Raw genomic sequence first — 18,435 nt, forward strand, 5'->3', positions numbered from 1 at the left:
TCCCAAGCTGCACTGGTAAACAGAGCCATCTGACAGGGGTTAGGGAAGCTGGAAATGCTGTCCTTTTAACCCTAATCTGGAATAAAGACACATTCCAGACACACTGCATGAGTGATGGACTTTATCATAGATAAACTTCTATAATAAAGGGAATATATCTCAAGATGCATCTTGATGTTTTTTTTCAGATCATTAAATATTTTATTTCTTTAAAAAAAATAAAATAATAAAAAACACGTTTACAGCTATCACTCACCCAAAGGTTGCTTTATTATTCAGGAAATCCATTCACTTGTGCCTGCTTCCCATCTGAAGAATGCTTCTTTCCTAACTGAATTGTGCAAATGACCTCAGGGGTTGGATTTAAAGCGGCGATGCCCCAAATCGTTTCTTGTAGTACCCCCCCCCCCACCTTATAACTTGGACACAAGTGTGGTATAGCCAAACACAACAGGGATAAGGAAAAAAATAAACACTAGAAAGGAACCCTCTAGATTCAGATTTCCTGCAGTATGTGCCAGTCAGTGGATTAAAAAAATAAATAAATAAATAAATAATGCACGGCGGGCCCCACCTCTATCCAGAAAAGTACATGCATGCTGCTTCTAGAGCACAGAGGCACAGACCAGTGATATTTCGTTCCAGCTGCTCTGGAACCAACAGCTCCCACAAGAACATAGAAAGAGGTACACCCTTTAATGACTGCATAACCTCTTTTATAGAAAATGTTTAAAAACAAAAACAAAATTTTGGAGTTTCACTGTGTATTTCTGAATATATATAAATATAATATATATATATATATATAAAACTATGTATAAATATATATATATCTAAATATAAATAAATATGTATAAATATATATTTCAAAATATAAATAAATATGTATAACTATATTAAACACGTTCCTCTTGCTTTAGACACTTGCTCCATCGCCTGGGGGGCTTCAGCCACTTCTTTCCCCAGCTGAAGGGGCTCACTCAGCCAGCAAGGAAATCTGACTCAGTCCGGTCTGCAGTACGTTCGCTGCTCCAGTGGGTGGGGATTTCTAGCTATTTCCCTCTGTCATTGGTTAATATTTTATTCTGTTGACATGTTTTCTTACTGCCGATGCTTCCGACACCTTCCTTTTTTTTCTCCCCCCCCCCCCCCTTCACTCATCCAGATCTTGGCCTGAGCTGTCAAAACCACGCCTATGGAGATCCACAATTGGTCCAAAAAGCGTAAAATCAGCAATCAAGGGGGCTTGGCTCATTAGCAAGGGGGATCAGAGCAGGAAGGACATGTGAGATAGTCACAGTTTTACAGAGATCACGACAAGATCTAACCATTCCCACTCAGTTCTTACACTATGACCAGCAGGACTCACACCACTGTATTTCCATAACTCAGAACTGGGCTCTCTTCTTCTTTTTTTTTCTTCCTTAAGGTTTCCAACAGAAAACAAGCAAAACAAAAAAGAAGAAATTGGAGCAACAAATAAGATTATCCTTTCTCGTGGAAGATCTAGATATCTATCGATATTATTTTGATTGCATTGAAAAAGAACTGCATCTTTTAAGTTTCTAGAGATTTTATTGCTCACCGGGACTGCTAGATTTGACACTGAGACTGCACAACAAAAGACCTAAGGAGGTCTGGACTCGCACACTCTGAACTCAGCTTTGTTGGGAAGCTCCTCTTTTTTTTCTCCTGGATTTTTGGATGCACCGATGAGAGATCCAGCTTTCCTGGGGACTGCGATGGCTTATCACCCTTTTCACCCTCCCAGACCAGCCGATTTCCCCATGTCTGCTTTCCTAGCAGCCACACAGCCCTCCTTCTTCCCGGCTCTAGCTCTGCCCCCGGCTGCTTTGGGAAAGCCCCTTACGGACCCCAGCCTCGCCGGAGCGGCTGACGCCGGGCTGCATGTCTCGGCCCTTGGACACCACCACCAAGCAGCTCATCTGCGTTCCCTCAAGAGCCTGGAGCCGGAGGAGGAGGTGGAAGACGACCCCAAAGTGACCCTGGAAGCCAAGGAACTCTGGGACCAGTTCCACAAATTGGGCACCGAAATGGTTATCACCAAATCGGGAAGGTAAGCTTCCGATTACCCCCTAGGACTACTATAACATTTAGGATTATTTTGCCTTAAACGTAACATATGTTTTTTATATTTTAATACGAGAACAGGGGATTTTGTTGATTTTGGTTTAATGATCAGCATGGCAGAGTTTTAGTAACTTGAAAATATGGACCAAAAAATGAGGATTAGCCACTTTCGGTAAACTTGAGAGTATTTGCGTATGTAACAGATAAAACTATTTGTTATGTATACATTTATAATTTAATAAGTTTAATTTAAACGTTTTCAGTTTGACTTCTATTGCAAGATAATTGTATATGTTTTGGCTTTGATTTATTAAAGTGAATGTGTTATGCCAAAAAACGCATATACTCACTAAATATTAATAATCTGGTGATCAAACCTGCTTGGCAATTAGTCTTTCTTTAAGATAAGAAGTTAAGTCATTCTGCAGAAGAATATGATTACAGGGTATTAGCATTAAACATTTGAGTTGTATTAAGAGCCTTCTAGATCCTGAATGTGAAATACACACACACACACACACACACACACACATATATATATATATATAGATAGATACATATATATATATATATATATATACATATATATAATATATATATATCTATATATATATCTATATATATATACTTGGTGCTTTCAGGGGACCAAAAATATGATATTCATTCGATTTGGTAAATTTGTGACTTATATATTGTTTGTCTTGCTATAAACAGAGGCCTGTAAACATTCACATATAGCTGTATATATTTATGTATATAGAATATCTAATTCAATTAAGCAATAACCAGGGCAAACTATTTCCTTTGTCATTTTTTAAGACTCATTGCCTTCAATCCAATTTAATAGGTTATGTTTATAAACATGTGTGTTATGCTCTTTAATAAATAAGATTTTTAGACCATTTTAATGCTGAAAATGCCTTTTCTTCTCTGCTCTTTTTTCAGGAGAATGTTTCCTCCCTTTAAAGTAAGAGTGAGTGGCCTGGACAAGAAGGCCAAATATATTTTATTAATGGATATAGTTGCAGCAGATGACTGCCGGTACAAATTCCATAATTCACGCTGGATGGTGGCTGGCAAAGCTGATCCAGAAATGCCAAAACGTATGTACATCCACCCGGATAGCCCTGCCACAGGGGAGCAGTGGATGGCCAAACCTGTTGCATTTCACAAGCTCAAACTCACCAACAATATCTCAGACAAGCATGGCTTTGTAAGTATCACTCTGACTCTAAAATTCTTATCATTCAGCGATAACCCACTGTAATAACTTACACTATGCCAATCGATTAACCCTATATGTTCCATTGTAGGGTTTGCAACTTGGCCCTTAATATTTTTAAATATGTGCTCTCAGAAAGGGATCTTAATATTTTTTTTGTTTTATCAAGTACATTAGCAAAAGTCATTGGAGAGGAAAGGAAATTGTATATTTCAATGATAAAGATTTTGGATTCTATCGAGTTCACGTGTGTTTTCAGATAAAAATACACATTTACTTTATTATTTGATATTTATTAAATAGGACACAAGCCGTGTTAGTTGTAAATTATCTTCAATATGGTTACTTTTAAAGGTTACATTCTCTTTTTGCAATAGAAATACATTGTTACAGAATTATTTTCTAATAAGACCTCAGACGTTATTTAAAATCTCCCTTCTTTGTTTCCTGAAAAATACATAGCTTATGGAAAATTATTCTGATCCCCCCAGATAATAAAAAGTAAAAAGAAAGGGCAGGGTTTACCTTGTAATTGAAATAAAAATATATCTTAAGAGTTCCAGATGCATTTACTTAAATATTGTTTATTCTGAATCTGGGATTAATTGCCAAACAGACGTGTACTGGAGAAATGTGTGAAAATATAAATGCTACATTTTTACTTAACAAATGGTTTACACAGTGCAAATTCCAAAAAAAGGCTATCTTGTTTTGAAATAGTGAATGGTATTGGTATTCGGTTTAATTATAATACATTGTACATTTTAATATCAGATGTACAAAGCCTAATTTTGAAAACTCACTAATACTGAAAATAATGTGATATTGATCTTACTGTGCATATGTGAGTTAGTTGTAAAGTACACTTCAATATTATAGCATATAAGACGTACCAGAGCTGGTAACTGGAAAAATCGTGATAGATAATTTTCTTAAAATGAAGAATCTCCCATAGATTGCCTTTAAATCTGTAAAAATGTGTAGGATTAAAATAAAGCTCCAGAAATGAGGTCAGTTTGACTGGTCTGTCTGGATGGTCTTCAGTGTGGTGGTCAAGTCCTTCAAGTCATACCCTCGCAGTCTCCCTTGATCCTCAAAAAATAGAGAAATAAATATAATTAAAAATTATATGGGTTATCCATGTCAATCTTTAAGTATATTGGTTAATATCATTTAAGGGTAATTCAGAGGTGGAGTTATGCAAGCACACGAAGCTGTGTTCTCTAAAATACTGGCTCCGCTCACAGGTGTACTATGAAGACAAATACCCCAAAAACGTAAACATTTCTGTTTATTCATTGAGATTCAAGAGATATAAAGAATTTTTAACAAGTCGATGGTGTGGGCTGAGTTAAAAGAGAATAAACCTCTGTCGGTTTTTCTAGAAATTGAATCCTTGTGTTATTAAATACATGTGCAAGCTTAACAGCTGAGACTTTTCTAGTTGTTTAGAAATATTTATTTCACTGGGTTTTTGGTTTTTTTGCCTTCTTACAAGACGAATTAAAATCTTCCTATTTCTAGAGTATATTTGTTTACTTATCCAGATTTAGCACAATCAATGTCTAGCTCTTTTGACAAGCATTTAAGTAGATAAAAGAGAATGTTGGACCATTAAGTTTTTTTTTTTGATATGGTAATTAACAGGATTTAGAGACATAGCCTGACTTTATGTGGCAGTCAATCAATTCGACAGGCAGTTAGCAGTACTACCGTATCCACAGAGAAAAAGGCCTTGACACCCGTAGGCTCTGTATCCAGTCGGAAAAATCGCCAGATCTATGAACACACGAATTTGCGTTTTTAATACCAAATACTACAAGTCAGCCTTCTCTCAGAAACGACATTAACCCCTTACTGTTCCACATTAGATGTATGTTAACATTATTGATATATCTCTGAATCAGTCATATACATTCTATCTATCTATCTATCTATCTATCTATTTATCTATCTATCTATCTATCTATCTATCTATCTATCTATCTATCTATCTATCTATCTATCTATCACGAAGGAATCATAAAAATCCAAGGGTTTATAGACATCCCTGCTATCTCTTTAATGTTATTTTTTTAGAGTCAATTTTAAGTAAGCTGATTCCATTTCAAACATTAGCAGGCTATCAGTTACACCTACATTTATCACTTGTATAACTTGTATACATTTCTGTAATGACACTGTTTTCACATTTTGCTTGAAATCCAACCTCCAGAAGTAGTAGCATCAAATCTGGATTATTTTCCACTCCAAATTCATGCTACTCTGGTTAAGGTTCGCCCTGTGTACATTTTAATTCCAAACATGTCAAAACCAGTGATACATGAGTATACGTATAAATATGCATACATATAACTATGCGAAGATATGAATCCTACATCTAAATATACATTCGTTTTAGATGTAGACTGTTTCAGTGTAAAAACGATTGATCTTGGTAACATTTACAAGCTTTAAATCTTAAACGTATTTAATTTTCATTTTTGTTTAGTTTAAGGGGGAAACGTCTAATTAATAAATCTGCTAAGGTTTCATCTACTTGGTTTAAATCTGTTTTTTCTGGAAGTCAGAATTATTGTATATTAAATTGGACAGTACACAGTTTAATCAATGCCCATCTGTATAGTCGGATCGTGCCAGCCAGATGAATGGATTTTTTTTTGCCGTAGGGATTTGCACGCCTGGCTAAAAAGTACTGTGTGTATATATATATATATATATATATATATATATATATATATATATATATATATATATATATATATATATATATATATATATATATATATATATGATTGCCATTGATCGATTCGTTTTATGACTCTTTAAGCACAATTATTTCACCCAATCGTTTTAATGTTTTTTTTAAAATAAGGATAGCATTTCATACTGTTAATGCAATATTTCTGACCACAAAGGGATTTTCATCTGCATAAATCCTATTTACAAACGTCTTTAGGCTGTAGGATTCGGTCCAGAACAATTTAAGTTTCGTTTCAAGAAATATTTTTAGTCAATGTATTTTAGTTAATGTAATGTAATGTATTGAAAAATCAAATATTTGCTGATAATTAAATTATAATTATTTATGTTTAAGGTATAAGGTTAAGGTGCGCGATGTTAATTTAACATATTGTATAGTTAATATATCATAATCGCAACAGACAGATATAACATGAACTGCTTAAGATGCATGTATTCGTTATTAACAAACGAAATTTATTTCATTTTCAGACTATCCTAAACTCAATGCACAAGTATCAGCCCCGGTTCCATATAGTAAGAGCCAATGACATTCTGAAGCTCCCCTATAGCACGTTTAGAACCTATGTATTTCCAGAGACTGATTTTATAGCTGTGACTGCGTATCAGAACGATAAGGTAAGATAAACGATTCCATTGCCTCTTAAAAAAAGTCATTCTTACTAATGTCTAACAAAATTATTCTACATCATAGGAATTTGTAAATGTTTTAGTGTTCTAGAACACCACAAGTTAGTCTTTTAATAATATTTAAAATTGCTGTGCATTTAAGATACATTCCTATTTTTAATAATATCTTAGACATTTCGATTGCCTTAAATAAAATATTTTATGGCATGTTGGAAAACATATTATTAGGCTAATTAATAGGTTGTGGTTTTGTTATATAGGATGCGGCTTGTGCATTAAATCCCCTTCTCAGAAATACAGAGGACTCAGACCCTTGGCTTTGTTTATAATTTAATTTTAATATTTTATATTTTCTTTGGCTATATTATTATCATTATATAGCTACTAAGCCACCGGGAGAATCATTCCATACAAGTTTACAAGTGTAAACATCCTCTTGGCCAAAGTACAGGACACACCTTAACCCCTTGCTGCTGATGTTAATTGACAGATCTGTCGGAGGGTCCTGGTGGGCTTGTTCCAGTCGTAAACTTTATGGCACAGAGTCACGATCGATTAAAGAGCATTTAGGCTGCAGCCCAGCCACAAGCTGTCCATAGCTGATAGGCAGTAGAGCATCTTGCTGCAAATTGAGCTTCCTTTTAGAATTGTAATGCTTGCAACAGATTAACCAGCAGCACACACAAGGAGTTAACACAAGGTTAAAAAATAGCTGGCCAGAGCTCTAAGTTTTTTAAAATTATTATTATTATTATGGCTGACTAGACAGTTATCGTTTATTTTTTTAAAGTTGCAAAAACAGTTCTATCTTCCAAAAATATCGACGTTAACGTATATCTATATTGGCGGCGTAGATATTTTCAGCGTAATTATTTGTGTATAAATCAGCGCTTCTGTACGCGATGTCCCATATGCTAAATAGATATGTATGTTGTACTTCATATGATTGCTAATTGCTAGCATGCAAATTAAAATTAGCCGGATGTCTATGCACTTTTAGAAAATGAAATCGACTTTAAAAAAATAAATCTTAATTAATACTTATTGGTATTTTTTTGAGATCTGGTCCCACTAAGTCAGCGATCTAGTGCAAATACATTGGAAGCAAACACATTGAAAAAAAAATCAATTTGAGAAAATGTAACATAAAAAAGATCAGACATGCATTTTTAAAGATGGCATCTAAGGGGACATATTTCAAAAGTATGAATTATTAATTCATCTAATGTGGCCTTGCCCCATAAGCCAGTCTTATGTGAGAGATAAGAATAGCTTTTAACCAACGCAGCATTGCTTAGTCGCCATGTTTCCTCCAGGGGGCTCTGAAAAATAACTTGCTATCATTAAAGCTCTATTAATAATTCAAGCCAAACCTCAGCATCATTTTTAATAAAGCATGTGGTGTGTTAAACCAGGAGGCTCTGTGTTTTAAACTGTTTTAAATGGGAACCTACACCAGCCCCTCTGACTGTATGAACCCTGGAGGGATTAAGGGCTAAAATACATTTATTTACAGAAAAAAATGTATAGAATGCCAAATGTATGATTAACCCCTTCGCTGACAACTTCGTAATTTAAGGTAATAACTTCGTAGGCCGAAATGTATATTTTTTTAGAATGTGATCCTTCTCAGCAAAGTGTCTTCCTTAACCGGGTACGGTTAACCCCTTCAATGCCGCATTCTGGACACACACACACACACACATATATATATATATACATATATATATATATATATATATATATATATATATATATATATATATATATATATATATATATATATATATATACGGGGATAGCCATAAATATATTTGTATTTTTCCCATTAAAATTTTAAACTTTTTTTTTTTTTAACTGATTAACATCTCATATCTTGTTGCAGATCACCCAGCTCAAAATTGATAACAATCCCTTTGCTAAAGGATTTAGAGACACGGGTAATGGAAGACGAGAGAAAAGGTAAATATATTTAATATGCAATCAATGGCTTTCTGGAGGGTTAGACGAAGTCTTTTGTACTGAGGTTTTTATTCCTAGTACCGCATTATAGTGAAGCCTAATTTCTTGAAATGTGATATAGACTAATGCCTAATAACAATACGGTCTGTCCTATTATACAGTAAATCCTTCGGAAATGGATCTGATAGCGATTCGAATCATTATATATAGTGATTAATTGTTTGTTTTCACGGCTTTTCTTTTTATTAAGAAAACAACTCACCCTCCCATCTCTGCGGATGTATGAAGACCAGTGTAAAGCAGACAGAGATGGGGCAGAATCAGATGCCTCTTCTTGTGATCCTGCCCCAGGCAGGGACACTCTGCACTCTCCCCTGGGTACAGAGCAAAGTCCATTGAGACTCAGTCGAAGTAACAGAGGTAAATGCTGGTCCATTCGTATTGTGTCCTTGGTTAGTGATGAGAGTATGAAAGAACACTAAATATCTCTATTATTATTATTATTATTATTATTATTATTATTATTCCCTACTATATCTTATTATATAAAAACATACCACCTGCAGTTTTCTACTTATTCATTTTAGAAACGAAATCATATCTTGAAAATGTAGACCTCTGCTTTAGACATCTAAATATCTCTAATGCTTCAGAATAAATTATTTTTATTATTATTATGATTATTAATAGTAAGTGCATATGTAAATGGCTGCATCAAGATTGTGATTGTAATATGTATTATACATCTTTATATACACCATGATTTATCATGACAGTTAATATATCTGCTGCAGTACTTGTGAACTTTATTGTATACTTAAAAATGTATCTATGTTAAATTTCGGAGATAAATTGCATTTTGTACACAAATTAGGATTTGTGTAACTCAGTATTATCTTTATTCCATAAGGGAAATATCCCCTTATCGCAGTCTAGAGCTTGTCAATGTTGTATTAAGTGCACACATTAGCCTCGTATACTAGTTAAACCTTTTAAATTAAATTATGTATTGGGTATTTATTTGTGATACATATTGCTACTACATTATTGAATAGTGTTTTAGACTCCTAATTTTTATTATTGCACTTGGCCTTTTAAAGCGTTAATTGCTTTTATATATGCCTCAGTATTACAGTTAATATCAGTTATTATTAATAGTATTAGTATTAACCTTCATACTTTAGAAAAAGCAAGGCATCTATATATCTCAAATTAAAAATATATACTGGAAATATTTTTTGAATATAGTATTAACGCTCCAAACTCGTAAATGGTCTATCAAGGAATCTCATATCCCTTACATAATTGAAATATTATTTATTATTTTTAATAATTCTATGATTACATAGAATATAGGATCATAAATATTTATACAATAGAATTCATATTATTTTTATTTTTTAAATGAATTGTATTTTTTAATTATTTTTAGCACACAATAAACATAGGACAACAATTAAAACGGCAGCCCACCAATACATGCTATAAGTGTTGTATATGACGCATTTAATATACTTTAAGTGCTTTTCTTATAGCTTTCTGTAATGTATCACATATCGCAATAAGTATATATATATTTGTTTTTATTTATTTATTCCAGAAGACAAATTCAGTGTGGACAGCGATCAGGAGTTAGAAAGCCGTGAAGTAAGGACTGGGAGAGGTCACAGTCCTGGAGGGACTCTATCTGCCCCTAGTAGCCCCAGGCTAGAAGAGAAAAGCAAAGAGAAATCCACTCCAGAAAAGAAGATTGAGTCACCAGAGACTCGCAAGGACAGTGACAGCATCTTCAGTGTAAGGGGTTTAGAGAAGGACAAGCTGGAGAGCAGGAGGAAAGAGGAATCCAAAAACACAGACTGTGGAAGTTTAAGTAAAGAGACCTTTTCCCCTCTCATGGTACAGACTGATAGCCCTCCACACTTGAGTGCCAGCCACCTGCAGAGTCTAGCTCTATCTGGTCTCCACAGCCAACAGTTTTTTAACCCCTTGAATCCTGGACAGCCGCTCTTCATCCACCCAGGACAGTTTACAATGGCCCCAGGGGCTTTCTCTGCTATGGGCATGGGACATTTGTTGGCCTCTATGACGGGAGCAAATGGGTTGGATAATGGATCCCTCTCCTCTGTCCAGGGGGCTACTGGAGCAGCTAACCCCTTCCCATTTCACCTTTCTCAGCACATGCTGGCCTCTCAGGTAAGCAGCATTTCTTCTTTTTGTCTGCTGTATTTTTTTTATCATCCTCCCTGGAATACTGGATATTAGTTACCCCACACACAGTTAATTTGTAAGAATTTACATTTAGTAACAAACGTGTCTGTTTTAGAGTGACTGATGTGAAATGTATTTGACATCTTTACCCATTTAAGCTTGGAATGGCGCTCGGTTGAAGTCTTTGGCAAACAGGCGTTTTGTAACCTTTTGATTTTTTCAGTTGAGTGAATGTGATACAGAGTTTTCAAATATCTTTCGGCATCTTCACTCTCTTAGAATATACTTAGATATCACATTGATGTAGGATACAATTTCTCATCAAGTTGAACTGAGCTGTTCAGACGGCTCAGCTAATTCTACCTACAGAGAAACTAGGGAATCTCTGACACTGTATACCTTTATAGATAATACAATCTCCACTCCAAGTAGCTGTATGTCTGTGATCATTACAGAGTTAATAATGAACACTCATATTCCCCATTATCACTGCTTTGAATAAATATATGTTGGTAAGGGAAATAAATGAATTATGTTTACAGCTTCTTTGGATCTAGACAGGATAGAAAGTTTTACGTATGTATTTTTGCGAGGATATAATTCTGTAGAAATTGTCTTAACAGTGAACCTTAATAATGGCTTTTAAAATTAGTACCTTAAGGTGCATTTTGGGTTGGAATGTTTAATAAAGGAACAAAACATAACCCTATGACCGGCTCCATTTAGCACCGATCTTCCACTGGAGAAATATTAGAAAAAAAATATAATTTAAAATGTTTGCACATCATCAAAAAACCCTGATATATAGTTAGTATATAGTCATTAGTACACTTTAGTCAAATTGAATTTAACTATTTCCTGATATGAAGTAAACTTGTTCTTATTATAGTGTGCAATGTAGGTGATGAAATTAAGGCTTTGTAATTCAGTGTACCATGATATTTCGTTGAATTTTGGTTGCTAGAAATAGAGTTGAAGTGAGCTCACAAAATGATGGTGTCTTTCTCTTTTACAGGGGATTCCAATGCCCACCTTTGGGGGATTGTTCCCATACCCCTACACCTATATGGCAGCAGCTGCCGCAGCCGCATCTGCTATGCCAGCCACCAGCGCTGCCACCACTATGCCAAGGAACCCTTTCCTCAGCACCACAAGACCTCGCCTTCGCTTCAGCCCTTACCAGATCCCCATGACCATTCCTCCCAGCACTAACCTCTTGACCACTGGATTGCCAGCTAGCCTGAACCTGGGGTCAGAGAGCTCTAAACCCGGCAGCAGCCGAGAGTCCAGCCCTATCCCAGACACTCCTGTCCACAAGAGATCTCACTCGAGTTCTCACTCACCCAAAGGCTCAATAAAGGATTCCATAAACGAGCTTCAGAATATCCAGAGACTGGTCAGTGGTTTGGAGAGCCAGAGAGAAGTCTCACCTGGCAGGGAGACACCAAAGTGACCAACAGTTGGCGTCACTACCCACCTGAGCAACAGGGGCTCGAAAGCACTGGGAATTTGTACAGCACAGCAAAACTATTTATTTAAAGGAATGGGCAGCGATCAAAGAGGAGTGCTAATATAACTACACACACCAAGTACCCAAGAATGAAGAATATACACGAATATATATATATATATATATATATATATATATATATATATTCAATAGAGTGTTGAGGTCACAAACATCTTACATGGGGATAGAGGACAATCTTTATGAGGTATCAAAGACTCATGGTGCTATTGTGATGGAACTCCTCTCTTACTCACAATACACTATACAAGAAATTGCCCAAGAATGCAAAGACTGAATCAAGCAGATGATGGACAAATGGGGAACAAAAATTCCTTAAATTTCTTCTTGAAAGGGGGGGGGGTCTTGGAGGTGTTTGTTTAAAGCTGACATTTGGAAACACTAGCCAGATATGAAAAATGTCTAATCCGATTGTGAATACAAACTAAATAAAAAAAATTGTAATAAAATATAATATTGCATTAAAAAATGAAATGCTATTCCTAACTGAATTCAGATACTTAAACTGCATCCTTCACCAAATCAGAAAACTGGTACACTAGGGGGTTTTCTACCTGTATGCCAGATATATTTATGAAAAATAGTAATTTGTAAATAAGCTATACGATCCCAAAATATGCAAATTGGTATTAATTTATTAAGAGTTGTACATGGTGTGTACATAATATTTAGAAAAAAATCATCACATCTAATTTTCCTTTTTTCAGTTTACCTGATACATATATATATATTGTAAATTAAAACCTATTTAGCTCTTTGTGATTGAAGGAGATACAATATGGTTTCTTTGTGTTTTTATTTTACTTTAATTTTTTTTATCCCGCCTGTTATTTAGGTCAATCATGTGCCATCCTTGCATTCAGTAAAGGCTTGTTTTTTTAAGGTAAAAATAAAACCATGATGTAATTTACAGAGCGGGGTATAAAATGCAGGAATAAACCTCAGGTTTTTGTTTTCACTCCAGTTCAATAAAGTATAATTATCACAAACTGTGCTATATTTGTTTAAGATACATAATTTGAAACGTGCTGGTTACTCGGGTATCTATCTGTTCATTTTTTTTTTTTGAAAATTCTCACATCTTTCAATAAAAACATAAAAAATTAAAACGGTTTGATTTCATTACCTGTATTATTTATAAGTTGGACTCTTCTTGTAATATATCAATCATATTTTGTACTGAATTTTTTTTTTTTTTACTTTTCAGATGTTTAGAGAATATTATATGTATTTTCCACTTTATTAATCTGAGGAGGTAAACATACCTTTTGCAGTTTTTAAAAGATTTGTTTCTTGTTGCAGTCTGAAATATTCGTATAAATTCAGACCTCTAATACTATCTACGGACACATTTATTAAATGCAAAATGAATAGAAAAATATGAACCTATATATGCTTTTTACAAGCATAAAACCAAAACAAATTATGTTTCCTAACATAGCTTTAGGAAATGTATTTCTGCTAGACCAGGGTTTTATTTTAATAATATCTTATCATTTTTTTTAACAAAGCTTTGCTCATAAATGGTTAATTAAGGTATAGCGATGTCTTGGATCTATATAAAATACCCATCTGTGATAAAGATAATGCATGATTTATGACGACATAGATTAACCAGAGTTCAGTTTGTAAGGTGGACTTGCAGAATCCACATTGGGTCTTTGTTTCCTAGTATCGGGTATGGCTTGAATTCTGTCCAGATTTGAATGTTAGTTATTATTTCCAATTAGGGGCGATGTTGGTAATCTGTTATAAATCGATGCTGTCTGCATTTCATTTTGACCAGGAAAGATTAAAATGCTTCCATGCCTATAAACATCCGCTTTACATTATTGGTATGTAAACGAGTGTAACACTTATTATATTAGGAGACAGTGGATTTGGTTCCCAATCGACTAAAGCATTTCCAAAGATTTCATACACGATTATTCTTAGAAAGAATCAATGGTTCCAGACAAAAACCTTTAGTAAGCAGGATATGTTTTTTGGCACAAAGCACCATATATAAAATTTTCAATGTTTCCCCTACTTTGGATGACAGAGGAAACACTCGGTCTATTAATAAGTCAACACATTATTTCAAATAATAACAACAACAATAATAATAATAAAAACAATGATAATAATAATCAATACTAATAATGATAATACAGATCGAGAATACATATTTCTCATTGTGGAGGAAACTCGTGTCTCATGAGGTGTTGAGGACCATAGAAGTAACCAGAGGTTATTGGAGACAAGAAATAAAATATTTTGGTCCTGCATATGACTTGAAACTCTGAATCACCTAAGGCTAGAATTATTTAGACACTAGTATAATACAGCATACGCTCTTTGTGAATATGAATTCTCAAATATGTTTAATCCTTTGACTTATTCTGGACCGTCTCTTGATAAATTAAATCGTTTTTATCATTTAATTATTATTGACATTACTTTTACGCTGTAGAGTATCTAACATGATTTTAGACTTGTGGAGTCTTCAGTAAATAACAAATTCTGAACATTTTTTCAGACCTGAAACCAAAAGTCTTCTGTATACAAAAGAAATAACGTGACACCAGAAAAACAAGATTTTATGGTATACAAATAAGAAAATAAATATTGAAATAGATGTTGTCCTTGCCGACTTCATCTATCTATTGTTGAAGTGTAAATAAATATATTTGAGGACAGTGGGGACAGGGATGATTTAAGTAAAACTTGTAAGTTTAAATACTTCATGGGATTTGAACACAAGAGAGGGGTTTGCACACTTTGAGGTAATGCTATCTTAGCAGTATGGATGTATTTTGTCTTCTGTCTACCTATATCTTATTACAATCCACTCTAGGGTTTCTTTATTTATTCCAAGAGTCCATAACCAGAGTCAATTTACAGACAGCCCTGTAATTAGCAGTCTTAGGCAACAAAACATTTTGAAGTGATCCATTTTCTTAAACTTACATCTCACGAGAATGGGAGGTTCATTTTTTGCTTTAAGTATAACTTCACGGCTTTATGGTAAAGCAATAAATGATGACATAAACAACCCCTTTCCTCACCAATTAGCTCATTCTCATTCTAAGGGAGATTTATTAGCTAAACTGAAACACAAAAAGGAAAAGAGTGAAAAGATAATGTTCGAGCGCCACCTACTGTTTTTTTCTTGTATATAAGTGTTTTTTTCTTTTATCGCTCATTTCTTACATTTGTTTTTTTCCATTTTTATTTGTACAGCATATTAATGGTTCTAAATATGTTTTACATACTTTATTCGATTAGTCGAAATTCGCTTAATATTTTGAATATTGAATATACTGTAACATCACTTGTAATAATAATAATAATAATTACATATATATATATATATATATATATATATATATATATATATATATATATATATATATATATATATATATATATATATGCATATATGAAAAAAAAATGACGTCGAGGCTCATAATGACAAACACCAATAATTTAATTTAATGATAACCTATTTATTCGGCTACACAATCCATTCATGTAACATGTCAAATCCTCACAGAGATTATTTGCATGTAACATTAAAAGCATTTAGACAGCGAAAGGGTTAATCGTAATTGTTAGTTTCCCAGCAATGCTTCTAACTATCGCAAACTGCACATTAGTTGTGGATTTATAACACTGATGCAATACCTATATTGGAACTACCTATATTATGATCGGATGTCTCTACCATACTAGCCCCACACCTGCAGTCGCTGGAGGTAGGATTTATATGTGCACAATGCGTATTCAATTAAAATCTAGAGAGATAGTTTATATGACAACCCAACGAGATTAATAATAATATAATAATAATAATAATGTGATAATTAGCCTTTATAAGTGAATGCATGTTCAATGTTCATTGCAGTCCATGGGTCCGGTATGAGATCGCAGCCCAGGCTGTTAGCTGCTCACATCGGTAAGTGCTTATTACAGAACACATTAGCTTCCACACAACCGATTACCGTATTCTTCCCTAAAATAAATAAATTCATTCAACGCACTATATATATATATATACATATATATATATATATATATATATATATATATATATATATATATATGTTCTCCCCAGCATGTGTAGTTTCTTTGTTAATACAAAACCTTTCGTATACTCATTCTAGTTATTATACCTGAAAACATCCACATTATACTTTTATCCGAATGCTTGCACAATGCTATATTTAGGACCACTCACAGTTTCATACTAATATAATAACCAGGATCATATTTATATGACAGCCATGTACAGTATGTAACATACAACCTCTTTGAACTCTTGAGAGGAAAGGCATTTTATTCCGAATATAAGAGGAAATCTCTAGGGATGAGCAGTGTGTAATTTAAAGATATCTCTGTTTAATCTTGAAAGCTGCAATCTGAGACGAATTGGTCTAGGGGAGATTGTGTGCACAAAGCTAAGAAATAAATACTGCTTGCCTCTGCTTCTATTCAGTATACAGTGTCATGTCAGTATTATATTATATTATATCTAGCACGGTTAAATTAACAATTTTTGCATCCACACCACCTTTCCAGAATAAGCAACTCCTTGGATTCTCTGGCCGCCTTAACATTTCAATATATCATTATCCATTTATTCCAGAATGGCACATTTACTTTGTAGCATAACTAAATGATAATATTTACGTTTTTAGCAACATTAATAATAATAATGTTTTCAATCAAATTTCATTTATGAAAAAAATAAAGGGGCAGTATTATTAAAAGTCTCAGCAAGCAGTGTATACAGACACATGGGGTGATTTTTTAAAAAAAAATTAGCCTAGGATACAGCTAATCTATTTTGCAACACGAATAAATACTGATTTAAAATGTTTTGGGGTATTTACGCATAATTAATTTTTTCCCCAAAGACTGAATATAAAACATACGCAGTAGTTTGGAAGGTCCCTAAAGAGTTACAGATTTTCTGTATCATCTCGATTAACCGTTGCAAGCATCCTCTCTGCTGTAAAGTGGTAAAGAATTCCATACAGAAAGTAATAAAATAAGAAACAACAGATAGTTTTTTTGGGGGGGTTGCCTTCTAATCCAAACAGTTTATTTATTATGAAGTGTTTGGTGGCATGTCTCCTACACTGTCTCTGTAAGCAGACTACAAGTTGGCAAGGCACTCAAACCCTTCCTCCACCAGAGACACATGGAACACTTTTGATAAAGTGTGTCTGTGTATTCCATATTTTGCTTACATTGAATTCCATATTTTATATATATATGCACCCTAATAATACTTTTGAGGATCCTTAAAACATCAGTCTCCCTGATGATTATATTTTATTTTCCACAATTATTTTTTTTATTATTACAATTATTGCTGTTATTTTTATAGCACCAATATGCTCAAATAAGCTTTATATAATTGAAGCTGCTCAGTCCTGCCCTCAAAGCCATATCAGGCCATGGCCCTAAAGTATGGAGCTGCAAAGGCCACCTCTTCAAACAATTTTTTTTCTATTCCAGAAGCCAAAAGATGGTGGTTTAACTCTAGTGTGGTAGGGCAACAGTGGAAGCATGATCTCCAGTCTCCCTCTTCTGGGGCTGCACTGTTCTCTTCCACCTCCAAAACTACCTGGGCCAGCCATGATGGGAAGGCAAGGTGTACAAAATATGTAGCAAATACTCTTTTGTGGAATACATTGTTTTCTAGAGGTCTGGAAACAATGGCTTGTGTTGGACTACACATCAGACATTTAAAGCCTGAAATCCATTTGGTAGTAAACTTGGTTGATGGTCAGCAGAGTTCATTCTTAACTCTTAAAACTCACAAAATTCCAAAAAAGAAACCAGTGAGTTTACTATGCAATTTGCAGACCCATAGCAGAATAAAGTTAAACATAGGGAGTATATGATTTATCCTATCTACTCACATTTTAATATTTAGATAATATATGTTTCTGATTTTAGAAAAAGCTATGCATGTATGTACTACTACATTGTGCATTTTTTAGTATATTTTTTAAACAATGCTCCCAGAGACTTGAAATAT

General features: G+C 34.0%; 1 protein-coding gene across 2 annotated transcripts; it reads left to right on the forward strand.

Moving 5' to 3' along the window:
• Positions 1–1,706: 1,706 nt before the first annotated feature.
• On the forward strand, positions 1,707–12,329 carry LOC149286274 (T-box transcription factor TBX2). Of its 2 annotated transcripts, none has more exons than XM_089494290.1 (7): positions 1,707–2,077; positions 3,037–3,304; positions 6,548–6,694; positions 8,592–8,668; positions 8,919–9,088; positions 10,269–10,861; positions 11,892–12,329. In XM_089494290.1, exons 1-7 carry the CDS (start codon positions 1,713–1,715, stop codon positions 12,327–12,329), a joined length of 2,058 nt encoding a protein of 685 aa, XP_089350416.1. In that variant the 5' UTR covers positions 1,707–1,712. The 2 variants fall into 2 exon arrangements, with proteins under 2 accessions (XP_089350416.1, XP_089350415.1); XM_089494289.1 differs by having other exon boundaries at positions 1,713–2,077; positions 8,919–9,079; positions 10,272–10,861.
• Positions 12,330–18,435: the final 6,106 nt, after the last annotated feature.

Source organism: Sceloporus occidentalis, unplaced genomic scaffold, assembly GCF_023333645.1.
Source record: "Sceloporus occidentalis isolate IW3139 unplaced genomic scaffold, rSceOcc1.0.p SCAF_71, whole genome shotgun sequence".
Classification (NCBI taxonomy): Eukaryota; Metazoa; Chordata; class Lepidosauria; order Squamata; family Phrynosomatidae; genus Sceloporus; species Sceloporus occidentalis.